The sequence below is a fragment of the Saccostrea echinata genome, unplaced genomic scaffold (assembly GCF_033153115.1).
Source record: "Saccostrea echinata isolate AGI-Se365-2 ecotype Australia unplaced genomic scaffold, CSIRO_AGI_Sech_v1 ptg000028l, whole genome shotgun sequence".
NCBI lineage: Eukaryota > Metazoa > Mollusca > Bivalvia > Ostreida > Ostreidae > Saccostrea > Saccostrea echinata.
The window spans coordinates 13,220,691-13,236,186 of NW_026889777.1; the positions used below are offsets into that span (position 1 = coordinate 13,220,691).

Below are 15,496 nucleotides of genomic sequence, written 5' to 3' on the forward strand. Positions count from 1 at the left end.
TGCGGGGTTCATGTTTTATGTCCTGTTCACAGAGTTGTGTTGTTCGAAGTTTTTTGAGATAGATCGCTGTCTGTTATCTTCCATTTTTCATATGAAATATATGAAAATAACAGTAACCAAGCTCAAAAGTTCATTCAAATAATACAAATCAGAGCAGAGCAAACACGGACCTCTTAAACAGGGTGGGATCAGGTGCCATGGAGGAGTGAGCATCCCCTGACGATTGGTAACACCCCCGTGTGCTCCTTGTCATGATCGGGAAATAACGGAAAAATCCGTAGACCATTCAGTGTGTAAATAATGGACAAAGAATTAGTATGAAACACGTCAGTCAGCATTTGACTTAATGGCAAGGTCATTGTATCGACCATAGAACAAACGAAATAATGACTTTGAATGAGATTGTTAATATTCTTGTTTTATCAACTTGTTGTCAATAACTTATCTCGTTTTAGAAATTGTTCATTCGTAGAGCATGCTCTTGCTTATCAAATCAACTGGGAGATATAAACTCCATATGCATGTGATAAGGGTATATTGCTACTTAAGTAAGGGAAGTTAAAGTCATCACGTTTTTTATAAAGCTTTGTTGTTAAATTACCATTAAGTCTTTCCCTAGTTAAATAGCCAAATAATATAAGAAATAGATGTGTCAGATTCTGTTGTATCTTTTATTTCAAGCTCACTTGGATATATATCGTGTCGACATATGAATAGAAGTAGGTATTTTTAATTGATAATAGGTTGTCGATACATGTATATCAAAATGTCGAGTTGACGGCCACAGCAAGAGTACGTATATATAAGGAAATGGTAACCAATAATTAAAATGTTCATAATGACAATTTTTAGTCGAAATTTTAAAGCATTTTTAGTTGAAACCACAAGACCATTAATTTCTATTCTTTACTGAAAATAAAATAAAAAAAAATATACAGGAAGATTTCCAAAAATTCGAAGATTTTTGCTTTTAAGGAACTTTTAGACCCTTTGCCGTGAAGAAATTTCTTACGGTAATCTACATTATACAATATTTTGCGGTAGTCTATGTTTATAAATACGTTTTATAAAAGTGCGAATTTTTGCAGAGAGTTGCTCTTTCATAATTGTCTCAAGCTCTGGTAATTAAATTTCATGTTATGTTCTAATACTTTTATGTGTAGATTTTGATGATATTTTTTCTAGTTATTAATTATACTAGAATTATAGTACTTTTACATGTAGATCTGTTAAAAACTAATTATTATAATCTATAATTTGCATATAACATTCTTTTAGTACATCTTTGTGTTGTTGTTTAATTATTGAGACTTGCTCTGGTTATTAATTATACGAATCCTCTAATTTTCACGTATATTACGATTTGTTGCCGAAATCTTTCAATTAATCATTACAAGGATTTTAAAATCTTGTTAATTTAATTACAATTTCTTTGCAAATGTAATTTAATTTGCGAATGTAATTTAATTAAATAAAAAATTACAATTAAAGAAAACGCTCTATTAAACTAAAGAAGGAAACAATATATACAAAGCAATACAAACAGTTAAACATGAAAGTCGAATAATATTCATATCATATATAGTTACAATATCTTTTACGGTTACATTTTATGTTCATTAACTGTTCAAATGTTGTGTCCCCTAACCTACATCTATCAGATCTGAAGGTTTTTCCTGCCAAATTGAAGATTCTTTCCAATGGGACAGATGTGGCAGGACTACCAAGATACGAACAATCAAGTTTACTCAATGATGATCATTTCCTAGCCAAGAAAAAAGCGGATTTTCAGACATGTCACAACATGACTATTCTACATATTCTTCAACCTCAACTTGTACAGCTCCCCCAGAAAAGAAGCAAAAAAGGTCTTTTTCTGAATGTTGTGGAAGCATATTCGAAGCATTCCCTGACTTTCTGACATATATGACAATTTGTGAGCTTTTTCAACAACTTGTTTCAAAGAACAAATGAACAAAAATCACTACTGAAATTGACAAAATATTGTTGATATATCAATATGTTGAATTAAAAACCACAGCAGGAGATTTCCTTTCATTTTAAAGTTTTTAAATAAATTCTGTTGCTAGAGAATATAAAAAAGAACGGCTAATTAAGGAGCAGAATTAGAGCAAAGCGGAATTTCAACAGAGTGTTAGAAGACCTGGTCTCTAAAGACTACATGAAATATATGGAGATAACGAACAGTATTCAAGCTCAAAAGTCCATTAAACAATACAAAATAGGAGCAGAGCAAACACGGACCTCCAAACATCAGAGGTGGGATCAGGTGCCATGGAGGAGTGAGCATCCCCTGCCGACCGGTCACACCCGCCGTGTGCTCCTTGTCATCATCGGGAAATAACGGAAAAATCCGTCGACAATTCAGTGTGTAAATAATAGCCTAACAATAAGCATGAAAAACGTCAGTCAGCATTTGACTCAATGATAAATTGTATTTGCTGACAAGGTCATTGTATCGACCATAGAACTTACGAAATGATGACTTTAAACGAGACAGCTGATATTCTTGTTTCATCAACTTATTTGTCAATAGTTTACCTCGTTTTAGAAATTGTACATACGTAGAGCATGCTCTTGCGTATCGAATCAACTGAGAGATATATACCCCGTATGCAGGTGATGAAGGTATATTGCTGCATAAGTAAGGGAAGTTGACGATTGAAAAGTTAAAGTCATCACGTTTATCATAAAGCTTGGTTGTTAGATTACCATTAACGTCTTTTTCAAGTAAAATATCCAAATATGAAACAGATGTGTCAGACTCTGTGGTATCTTTTATCTCAAGTTCACCAGGATATATTATCGACATAAGAATGGAAATAGCCATTGTTAATTGACAATACGTCGTCGATATATCTAAATGTCGAGTTGAAGGCCACAGCAAGTGTTTTCTTCTTTTCACGTACAAGATTTTGGACATATAAATATTGTCATCGAGTGACGCCTGCATCTTCAGAGTACTTTTGTGTTGAATCAGAATGATTTTTGTTGATGACTAATCACAAGATAGGAAAATCTAGAAAGTTCCATTTTTATTGAAGAAGCAGTTGTCTATGTTGTCAAAAAGCCTGCTCTTTATTTATCGTGAGGAATGTTTGTGTGGTTGTATGGTTGCATAAAGCGTAGAGAAATCATTTGTTATCATACTATTGATTTTTGAAAAGTTTTGTGATTTTAGATTTTCTGAAAGTTTTTTTTTGGAGTTTTTGAGAATCTACAATAGAATTGTTTACATTCCTGTCTTATATACATGTATATGTTGAATCATAGTACAACTTCAGGTTCTCCTTTGCTGCAGTCAAAATTTTGGCGTAAGGACAGGGGCTTAAGACAATGTGATAATCTCTTTTTCTGTATATATAGTGTATATGAAGTTAGTTTAAAGCAGTTTAATCAAAGAAATTTAGTTTGAACATAATTAAACTCACACAGAGAAATTCATCAGAGCTAACGTAATATAAACAGAATGTTTATAAAATATGAAGGTTGAATTCTCATTAAATGTTGTTAACTTACAATATTAGGGCTTAAAGTCTTAAAACATGTTGGTATAATCTGTGAAGTAGGCAGAAGCGCCACCTGGGATCATAAAAGACAGTATAAACATTGAAGAGTTACAAAGAGTATAACTTGGTACAACGATAAAATCACGTACAAAAGGAATAACACATTATTACAGCTTACAAACATTTATACATATAAGCCAAGTAACATCACGATTTCTATGCATTTTCTTAACAATTAAATATGCTATAGTGAGTTGACTCTATCTGATTGACTCGAAGTAGATCACATATTCAAATTTAATGTTTTGCCGTGGATATCGGCGTGGGTAGCTCTGTCGGTAGAGCACCTGACTAGTGATGCAGGGTTACCGGGTTCGATTCCCGATCCAACCATACATTTTCTCCTTTCCTCTTACAAAAGCCGTTGACCGTAAGAACTTGGGTTGCGTCTTCGAGGACGAAGACAATTTAAGGAGGGAGGAATGTAATGCTTTGGGCCGTGGATATCGCCTGGGTAGCTCAGTCGGTAGAGCAACTGACTAGTGATGCAAGGTTCTCGGGTTCGATTCCCGGTCCAGCCATACATTTTCTTTTCCTGTTACATAAGAATAAAACAGTATACAGCCTCAAATGCCTTAATGCTTCAAAAGAGAATACTGACCCCATATTTTTAAAAACAATCTTCTGGGAAAACAACAACAGTGATGAATTTGCAATAGCCGATATTGATTGCATGTTTCTAAAAACAATTTCTTCAAATCTTATTACTAATTGTAATGACATAATGAGCATGAAATAACAATGTCGACTTCTTATATGAGAAAATACTCTATGATTGAAAGTTGATAATCAAAATATTTTTCCATTAATTGATAAAAAAAATTAGATAACAATGTGGTCTTTTTATTTGGTACAATCCCTAGATATACATGTATACCCTTATTAGAGAAAAGTATATCTTATCGACCTTGCACTTTATGCACCGTCCATATGCTTTCTCTAAGGTCTATATATCTGCAATCTCTACCCAGAGTTATCGTTCCCGCTTCGCTCCACTAATACCTCTGTCAACGTCTAAAAAGTAGTACGGAAAATGGAGACAGGTGACCTTTATCACAGGAAGATTAACAAGCGCATTACCTTACGTATCTGTATATGTGTCAATGCTGCAAGTTATTTGTCTTTAAAAACTAAACCATGTTGATATTTATCGGCAATGCGTTTTAAATTTTCCAAATTCTCCATATCTGTCTACATGAGTGATGCAATATCCCGCCGAGAAATAATCCCTTGTGAGATACGGTGATGCAGACTTATCTCTTTCTAATTTTCGTAAATAAACTTTAATTTAAATTTTAAAACTAAAATATTATATAACTTTAAAGTTTATAATTTGTTATGCAATAGGTCAAAGTAAGTTTTGCCAAGAATCCTGGCATTTAGACGTTGACAAAGGTGTTGTAGCGCAGCGTAAACGCCTTCTCGTGAGAGATTGATATATCTGGTGTTTAACCTCATCAAAAAGCTATATTTGTATATCAATTAGTTCATTTTCCGAGTCGTACTTTGGACAGTATTATCAATTTATTTTTGTTTTTCCCTATTGTTTCCAACTATTTGATCAGCACAAACTAGATCATCTGCTGAAATATTAGGTTTCGAAAAGGCTTACTGATGTGTCTTAAAATGGAGAGAATTTACATCGAATCAGCAATAGTACTACTTCAGGATATTGTATCTAAAAATCACTAATTATGGTCCTGCCGTTCTGAAAAAAAAAAGATTTTGAAACATACTTGATGACGTCACAAAAGTCATATTGTTTGTATGCAGATACTAACTCATCTGTTATGTGGTATCATTATAAATACAACGTAACGATGCCTTATATTCAAATCTACTCGATAAAGGAAACATAGTTGCTTAAGATATTTTTTTTTCATTATCTGATACCAAAAATACAGAAACAGATGTAGTCACTCCCTAAATATATCTATCTTAAAGAAAACATATCATAAATTTAAGCGAAGTTAAGTATCAAGTCTCACGTGTTTCAACATTCGTTCTTTAAGTTTGACATTTATCTGTGATTTTAGATCACATAAGCGACCATTCAGAGAATTAATCGATCAATTATCTAAAACCCACTGACGTATGATTTTAATTCCAGCTTCAAATGTAATATTCTGAAAGGGGATTTAAATGTACCTATCAGCATTTTAACTAGGCTATTTTAGGCCCTATGTATGTGGTTTTCAGAATTACTTATGTCAAATACAACCTATCATTGTTTCGTATTTTGCTTGATATGTTTTAAGCTAATTATTGGGCTAACTTAATTACGTATTATTCCCGATCAATATATAGAGGGTCGACATTAGATTGTTGATTAATTAATTGTATGATGTTTTACGTCCCATTCGATTTTTCACTCATATAGGGACGTCATTTGATTTTGTGGTATCATACTGTAGTATGATATTTTAACATTTCTTGAAGATATAAATTCGTTGGTCTCTTTGAACCACAAAAAAATCCAAAGTTAATCCGATTTTGAAAATTTGTGATTTCACAGTAGAAGGGAATATAGGTTCTGCGCCTCAATGTGTGCTCTATGTTACATGCTGAAAAATTGGCAAAACAAGCTAAGCACCACTTTTGTGTTGTTAATATCAAAATTTCCCTTATCAACATAAAACGTTTGTAAAAAGGTTTGAAATTATACACAAATCTGCTTCTGTTTTCTTTTCTACCTTATCTTGCCTTACGGAATAGAAGTCTTATTTTTTTGGATGTAAGAATTTCCTTCAAAGTTAAAATTACGCTTTAATAAAATAAATTTAGGTTTTTGGATTACAAATGAATTGCGTACTGCATGTTGAAACCTGATTCTTTTGATTTTCCACATTTAACAGCTATATAAATAGGACATTATCTGTCAATCAATTAGGATCACGTTTGAAACTAAACTGTAACAAGGAGAAGCAATATAAATAAAGGTTGTAGAGGATATTATAACAGTTCTCAAATCTCCCAACACCATGGAAGAACAAATCACAGGAAACGCATTTTACTACATGCCTTACACAGCAAAGATAGGATTTAATAATAACAGCAAAGATGAAATGAGTGTCAATGATGTTTCAGAACAGAAGTGGCTTTTGTTTATTGCTAATGGATATTCGAGATATCATGGCTACATAAGTTTAGTGATATGCACCTATGGCATTATTGCAAACAGTGAATATGGTTATTTTAAATATGAAAGAGCTGCGTTCTCCCAGTAATTATATCCTAACTCTAATTGCAGTCAGCGACAATATTACAATGTTAATATATATACCACAAGTTCTTCTCTTCCATATGAATTACACAGATGTGCCTCTTTCCCAGTATTTTTCTTACAACAGAGTTGCTTACAGGCTCTTAGCCTCCAAGATAACCTTAGCTTCTCATAATGCCAGTGTATGGCTTGGAGTATCCCTAACTTTTTACCGGTTTATCCAGACTAAGAACAGACGTCATATCCATCGAGCCACGCGAAACATGCAGACAGTTGTAGTAGTGTCCATTGCCCTGCTCATCTCTGTTGTTTCATCATTCCCGAATTTTCTCACAAACAACATCGTGGAACATACTTTAACCAGCAATGAGACTATCTACATCATAAATGCTACCATGCCTACCAGTGGTGGTTCTCGTAACATTGTGGACACTAATGGCCTATTATACGCCATTGTAGGTAAGTTGCTTCCTTGCATACTGATGACAATGTTTGTTGGGGCTCTGGTGCACACTTTACTGAAAAGAAGAAGTAAATTTTCATTAACTTCCAGTAAACGGTCCATCATCATTGGGAGAACAAATAGGCTTCTTTACGTCATCGTTGCTCTATTCCTGATCACAGAACTACCACAAGGAATACTAGTTCTGATGCGTGTCTTCGTCTCTGGACTGTACGAAAATGTGTATATTCCGCTTGGAGACTTCTTTGACGCCATTGCTTTACTTAACTGTGTAATTAATTTTGCTTTGTATTGTATCATGAGCAGTAAATTTCGAAACACATTTAGAGAACTGTGTTTTAAAAAATGTATTTCACGAAAATCCAATTCGACCTAAAAAGAATCATGTATCAATTTGATAATAAGTGTTTGTTTAAAAGAGATCATGTATCAATTTGATAATAAATGCTTGCTTAAAAGAGATTGATGTGTTTTGTTTTCTTTTAGTATCAGCAATATATATAGGAGTATTGCATTTTCATCTTAAAACATATCACATATATGTTTGCTATTTTTCTTTAAGGAATTTTATTATAAATTTTGTTTGTTTTTTGTGGATTTTTTTCTTCTTAAAATCAACTGAAAAATTTGTCTTTACTCGAGTTCATGTTTTTGTGATAAGGAAGTATTGATATTTATTCAATGGTAATAAAGTAATAATAAGAAGACTAAAAAAAAATAGGTTGTGTAAATTTCAATAATCATCAACTAATTATGCTAACAAGTGCTGTCGAGTCATTCCGAGCTGGTCTTATATGCATTTAATTCTTTATGAATTTACTAATACGAATTATATTTAACTGAAACTCACACTTCCCTTCCCAAAGATGATTTTTCTTTAAAAAAAAAACTTTTAAGATTTCAGTCAATATAAGTGAATTTAATTTACACTTCCTATATCAGGCTTCAAGATCATAAACTGAGAACATACTTAAGTCAGAATTTAAATACGTGAAACTTTTGAAATAATTTTTATTTAACCAGAATTGTTATCATGGGTTTGAATTTAAATATTATACACTAATGCAACTTTAAAAAAATATAGATAAACACTGAGATTTTTAAGATTAAATATTGACTTAAGTCTGTTCTCAGTTTATGGTCTTGGAACATGATTCTAAAACTTAGAAAAAAACCTTTAAACAAAGTATAAAAATTCCTATACAGTGAAACATAGCATGGGCCAGTAAATGTTTCTCCAAACTTCCATCTTTACTCCTAGCAAAAAATTTATTGCTGTGAAGAAGAAACATCAGACGCACTGTGCTAGATATGATTCTCAAAACTCAAAAGAAATTTTAGAAAATTTGAAAACTCATTTTTTCCTCCAAAATTAGAAGCGTCTTCCTTACACCTTTTACAATTATTCTTCAGGATAAATTTAAGACTGTCTTTTGACATCAAAAGATAACAGATTCAATAAAAATGAAACTCGGAAAGGAAAGTGAATATGACTTTTTGACTTTATTTTGTCCTAAAAAATATTGATGCTTTCAAAACGTTTGACATTTATTTTATCAAGAAAGAATATGGCATGGGGAAGGACCGTTCAGGAAATATTACATCATTTAATTGTTTAATTTCTATAGTTAAAACAGAAAAAAATATCCTCAAAAAGATTCATTGAAGGGTCTATTTTCCTCAGGAAGAAAGTAGCTACAGCCGTTGCCTACTTCAATTTTCGGATATGTTGTGTACAAATCTTTGAGAAATGATATTTCCTAAAATCTTTCTTGGTGATGCATGTGACCTATATTGTCTGAAGATAAATTCCACAGAAAATTGATGACTTCTGCAACTGTTAAAGAAATTACGGGAAATACCCAGGTTTATGACGTCACAAGTGATATTTAGGAGGTCATATAAAAAGACATTATGATCTTACTGCATGGCCTTTGAACAATTCAGAGAGCATGTGTGTTAATTTCTCAAAAGTTTTTGGAAAAATGACCAGATTTGTATTGAAACCGTACCTTCTTTTCATATCTTGAGATTCGTCACCTACAAAGATAATTCGTTAAAAACGTATAAAAACCCATTAAACAAGTAGTTAGAAGCTGATATTGAAAGGATGTTGGAGTCCCTCAATAATGATATCTTTGTAGTCATTAGAAACAGATCTTCCTACATTCTGTTGTAATTGCGATGGACATTAATTGTGCCCCTTTATTAGCTGACATGTTTATATATTCTTATGAAGCAGAATTTATTCAAAACCGTCTACATTAGAAGAAAACTCATGCTGTGGCATTCAATTGACATTAAGATATATTGACGTTTTATCAACTAAGAATTATAATTAATTGTCTACTCAGTATATCCCAATGAAATCAAAATTAAAGAATATACCATATCTGTTTTGTATTTGGATGTTTTAAGACTGTAGACGTTAATGACCAGCTGACAACTATACCATATGACAAACGGGATGACTTTAGCTTTTCCATCGTCAACATTCCACTGTCACTATCCACTATCACTTGTGCAGCTGTGTTGGCTGTGTATGTCTCCTAGATGATTAGGTACCCAAGAGGATGCTCTATGCAAATCAGTTGTGCTATGGCTACTAACAAAAACATTGATGTTACACGCAGCTAGGATAAGTCTCTCTGTAAAATATCACAGTGCTCCATCTAAGTAACTTCTCTGTACTACCTAGATATGACGTCATAATAGCATATTATTAAAATGTTATTTATTCATAGTGCATTATTGCCTGCGATACTTTGATTATTCAGCTTAAGTCAAGATTGATATCACTCTGTGTCTATGTAATAATAAAAATGATTCTTATTGATATTTAGCCTATTACAATCGTAGTTTACACATTAAAATAAACTTCAGACACTTTATGATGTTTGTACCCTATGATCACTACTTGACATTATTAAAAAAGTAGACCAGTATGCCAAACTGAATCAGAAGTTTTGCTGACTTCACAAAACATATCATGTTCTGCCGCGTCTAATCTCATACCCATCTTCATCGATATTTATTGTCTAGACAACAGAAATGATTATCTACAAACTATGATTCTATTCACATATTTCCATAATTTCCGTTTCCTTAAAATGTCATTTAGTGGGATGCATTGGAGTGATGGTACATGCAGCTTGTTTTTTCTTTCTTTTCTAAATGTGGATTCAGCTCTGATTTATGAGAGAAAGTTGCAAATTATAATAGATATTGTGTTCTCAGAAATCACCGTTTTGAAATTTAGCCCTTAAAACTTTGACTTTCTGTAGCTTAAATTTAATTGCGGAGTATTTATGATAACATTCGATAATACTCGTTTTTCTGATAGAGATAGGGAGAGCATTTCCCTAGCATTGAAGTGAAGCAGGGGAAGAGTGAATATGAAATTAAAAAGGATTTGAACGCAGGCTTCTAAACTCTGGAGAGATATTTTCCTACTGGTGAACATATTTGCATGAACGACACACCAATTCCACCAGTAAATCAAATGACAAGAAAACACTAATTATTACTTGTAAACCCAGGTAAGTTTCTCATCGTCACTTGAAGGGCATTACAGAAACAAAATAACAAAGACAGTATAATTTAAACTATCATCTCTAAGACAAACTTTCTACGTACAGTATCTGTCTAGCCACTGTGCGGGAACACTTGTCTGATAGCCACGCAAATAAGTAATTAATGCACTGAGCATGTTTAAAGGTGTGTGGTAGGATCAAAAACACTAAGACTAGATTATTAAAATTCCAAAATTTAATTCGTTTAAGAAAGTATACCATGTATGTGACTAGAAGCCAATCCAAAATCCAATATCTCCACTTTGAAGAAGACATGGCCTATGTTTCAACCTACCAAAGAATGCACCCTGTTATTAGCAGACCTATCTCATATTCATATGAAGCAGAATTTATTAAATAGAAAGACACTTGCTTTGGCCTTCAGCTCGAGATTTAGATATATCTACGACGTATTATCAATTAACAATAGTTACTTCCATTCATATGTCGACTCGATATATCCCAGTGAATTTGAAATAAGAGATACCAGAGAGTCTGATACATCTGTTTCATATTTGGATATTTTACAAGAAAAAGACGTTAATGGTAACGTAATAACAAAACTTTACGATAAATGTGATGACTTCAACTTTTCTATCGTCAACTTTCCTTACTTATGTAGCAATATACCCTTATCATATGAGGTTTTTATCTCCCAGTTGATTAGATACGCAAAGAGCATTCTCTAAGTACAAACAATTTCTAAAATGAGGCAAGCTATCGACAAATAAGTTGCTGAAACAAGGATATCAACAGTCTCGTTTAAAGTCATCATTTCGCAAGTTCTATGGCCGATACAATGACCCTATCGGCAAATACAATCCACCGGTATCATTAAGTCGAATGCTGACGAAGACGTTTTTCATACTAATAGTTAGGCCTTATTTAACAATTGTCTACTGATTTTTCCGTTTGTCCGATCATGACAAAGTGCAGACAGGGGATGCTTACTCTGGCACCTGATCTGATGTTATTTTTTAGAGGTCCGTGTTTGCTCTCGATTTGTAATGTTTCGATGGACTTTTGAGGTTGATTACTGTTCGTTATCTCCATATTCCATTTTGGGAACTTTGAGTAAAATTGTCCGGGTGGTAATGGAGCAGTTGATAATGTTGAAAGTAAACAAACATCAGACAGACGGACAGACGAACAAAGAGGGTACATACTTTACTTTTATCGTGCCAATACTTAAATAATGCAATGTCAATCTCAATAAACAAGCATTTTTGCATTAGCAATACTAGTTCACTACCCGTAATCTTGTTCCATTAAAAACTGAAAATGCCGTAGTTTCATCAGCAATTAATTAAGGTGTAACAAAATGCAAACTGCAAAATCTATAACTCATCAAGGTAGACTCACCTACCAAAAATGCCTTTCTGGAGAAAAGGAAATCCAAAATCATTTCATCAATGCAAAAAAGTGATTTATTCATGATAAATACAAACATATCGTACATACCGTATCAGTGCATCTATTTATTTGTTGGAAGGGTGGTTTACAGAGTAAACGTGCTTAAGAAAAAAAAGAAACATCCATGCATGTACAGTGAAACAAAAGCTATGTGTCTCACATTTTCATTACAAAATGATTAAATGATTTTTTATCTATAAAAAGATGCAGTTTACAAGACATATTGCTGCAGGTATTTCAAATGGTGGTGTGAATATAAAAGCATGATAAGTCAAACAATAAAAATATTACTTACTAATTTTTATTTGATCAGGCCACATTGAAATATCCAGAAAAAAGCCTATTTTCGAAATCCTAGGTGTTTTGATTTCACTAAAATTGTCCGAGGGTCCTCAAGAAAGTTCCGTTACAAACAGGTTTTCATAGTAAATACTCGTTTTGCTTGAAAGATTTCATGTTTTAAATTCTTAAAGCTACTAGGTTGTGAAATTTCGTGCAGAATAAATTATGTCACATGTAAAAGATATTCACATTGAAATCAGGAGTACGCATTGGTACTGACTTTTTTATGTGGATAACGAGGAAAGAGGATAAATTACCTAGTATTAATGTGATCCTACACTAAGGGACATGTTACTCTGAATATCACTCCAGGAGAAATTTACGAAGAATTTGTCATTATCTAAAGAGATTCTTTGGAATGAAGAATAACAGTTTGGAGGTGGGTTAAAAAGTTTAAAAGTAGGTTATCTGGCATAAAAATGGCCACTGTGAAGGACGCCCAAAACACCAGCAACCGAAAAGTATGTGTCGTGAAAAAAGTGAATGAAGATGGAAGATACACAGTTACAGACATAGCTGGAAGACTAAGATATCTGAAGGGAGTGTTAATACAATTTCGAAAGATGATTTAGGACTTAAAAAGATTTGTGCTCGAGTATACCGCATTTGCGGACAGAGGAAGAGAGAAAGACACGTTTGGAATGCTCAAAGAAAATCCTCAGATAATTTAAGAATTGCAGTTGCAGGAAGTTATCTAATTTGTTGATAGGACATGAGACTTGGATCTACATATTTGAAACACAAAAAGGGTCAGACAATGACAATGGAAAAGCAAAAAAAAAAAAACAACAAACAAAAATGCCTAGTAATTTGCAAACGTCAACGGAGTGCAAAGAAGTGCATGAAATGTTGTATATAATATTTTTCATTTCTTGTGGATATGTTATACAATTACTATCCACGTCACACACATCTCTAATTGGAAACACTTATAAGAAAGTTTTTTTCCCGAAAATTAAAAAAAATCTACAAAATAAAACGACCAAGCACTGCTTTAAGATACATTTTAATATACCTAGTGGATGATGCTTCAGAGCTCATAAAAGTTAAGGGGTTAAGTTTCTGGACAAAGAAAAGGTGCGGGTGCTTAAGCTTCACCCCATTTCCCTGATTTAATCCTTGCGACTTTTTCTCTTTTTCCTTGCCTAAAAATACTTTCTGATCGAACGTATAACAATAGAAGTGCCCTTGGAATTACTAGTGTTTAAAAAATATCCTAAGGGCAGAGTACTCTGGGGCTTTTTAGGAGTGGGCCAGAAGATGAGGAAAATGCGTTTTTGTACAAGGTGAATATTTTGAAGGATTTAATAAAAATTTGAGAAAAAAAAAAACCCCAACATTTGGTTTGGTTAAATGTATGTGCTATATAACATAACATGTTGAAAGACCCTCATATTCATGATAATTATATTCATTTCAAGAGTATGTACGAAAAAAGTATCTCTAAATTCATGTATCTTTAGCTGGCTTCAGCTGGCTAATCAGGTCATCCATCACAGTCTAATCTTCCTCTTCCACTTGGGATTCTTCTGAGGTGTACGTCTTGCTTCTCCCGATATCTTTATCATCGCCAAATTCTTTACTTTCTGCATATTTCACACTGGTTTCACTTGAGAAAAGTCAAAGACAGAGATTACACATTTGTATAAAATCAATTTATACACTGACTGTTTATGTTCTAAAGCTATAACCGATTTAAATTAAAATATTTTTGTCTCATCCTTGCATTTCAGAACTCTCTATACACTGCACACAAGAGAATTATGATTTTGTGGTATTTTTATGCAGATATAGTGATCAGAATAAAATAAATTGAAATGTACAGTTTAATACTTAATTTGCAATCGAATCAAGCATTCACAACACTTTAATAGACCAAGGTGAATAGATAGAACACTTCATGTGCAGGTATTTTGCCCACTTAAGTAAACAACAGTGATCTATGCTCATCAGTACTTCATTGTCTTTGAACATTTTTCCTGGGGGTAAATGCAAGGCACCCTATGCTGAAAATGTGATAGATAAGCTCAATGCTTACACCTTTACACACTATAATTTTCTCAATGTCCAAGAAATATTTTCCTCTAGTGTATAGAGGGTCCTTAAAATATTTTCTAGTTACGCGTCCGCCTTCGCGTTGATTTTTGACACACGAGATCAGAACATCCCTACAAAATCAGTATTCTAAAAAGGATGATGTGGTTGTAACATATTGATTCTTGTCATTCACGAGAATCTGGCGAATTCGAAATATGCTTGGCATTTCCAATCTTAATTGTGCATAGAAGTTTGTTTTTCTACGAGAAAAAAGATAATTATGGATAAAATCCATTAAATGATATTATTTTAATGACTATGAAGTGTGTGTACTTGTGAATAGGTTGAGATGTTCAATGACAAGTGGACACTAAACAAGAAAAAAAAACCTGGAATGGTCTTAAGTTAAAAAAATCCTTCAAGGTAAGAAATGCAGTCAAACCTCGTTAGCTCGAACTCCGTGGGACCGAGATTAAACCTAGAGATATCTTAGGATTCGAGATATTAATGGTTAAATACTACAGAAATATGTGGTTGGGACTTCCAAATCACTTCGACATATCCATGGTATTCGAGATATCGGTGTTTGCGATACCGAAGTTCAACTGTATACTCAGTCATGCTTATTTAGAATTCTGTTTGTTTGCGAACATCGAAAAAATTTCACTCATGTTTAGACGTCATTAAATGCCCATGTAAGGTTTCTCATAAGACTAGTACTCAGCAATAATGACCATTGAGAAGAGATATTACTTCTTTTTTGCGCTATTAGCTGTTGCTATACGTGAATCTTACTATACTATTTCATCCGAAAGACCAGTCTCAATGTCCCGTTCTTGGATTTCCTCCTCAACTC

At 33.1% G+C, this 15,496-nt stretch overlaps 1 protein-coding gene across 1 annotated transcript; it reads left to right on the forward strand.

Moving 5' to 3' along the window:
• The first annotated feature begins 6,571 nt into the window (after window positions 1-6,571).
• LOC133193527 (uncharacterized) lies at window positions 6,572-9,829 on the forward strand. Its single transcript, XM_061329491.1, has 4 exons — window positions 6,572-6,813; window positions 6,941-7,272; window positions 7,438-7,547; window positions 9,695-9,829. The coding sequence occupies exons 1-4, from the start codon at window positions 6,572-6,574 to the stop codon at window positions 9,827-9,829; spliced, it is 819 nt and encodes a 272-aa protein (XP_061185475.1).
• The last annotated feature ends 5,667 nt before the right edge of the window (window positions 9,830-15,496 follow it).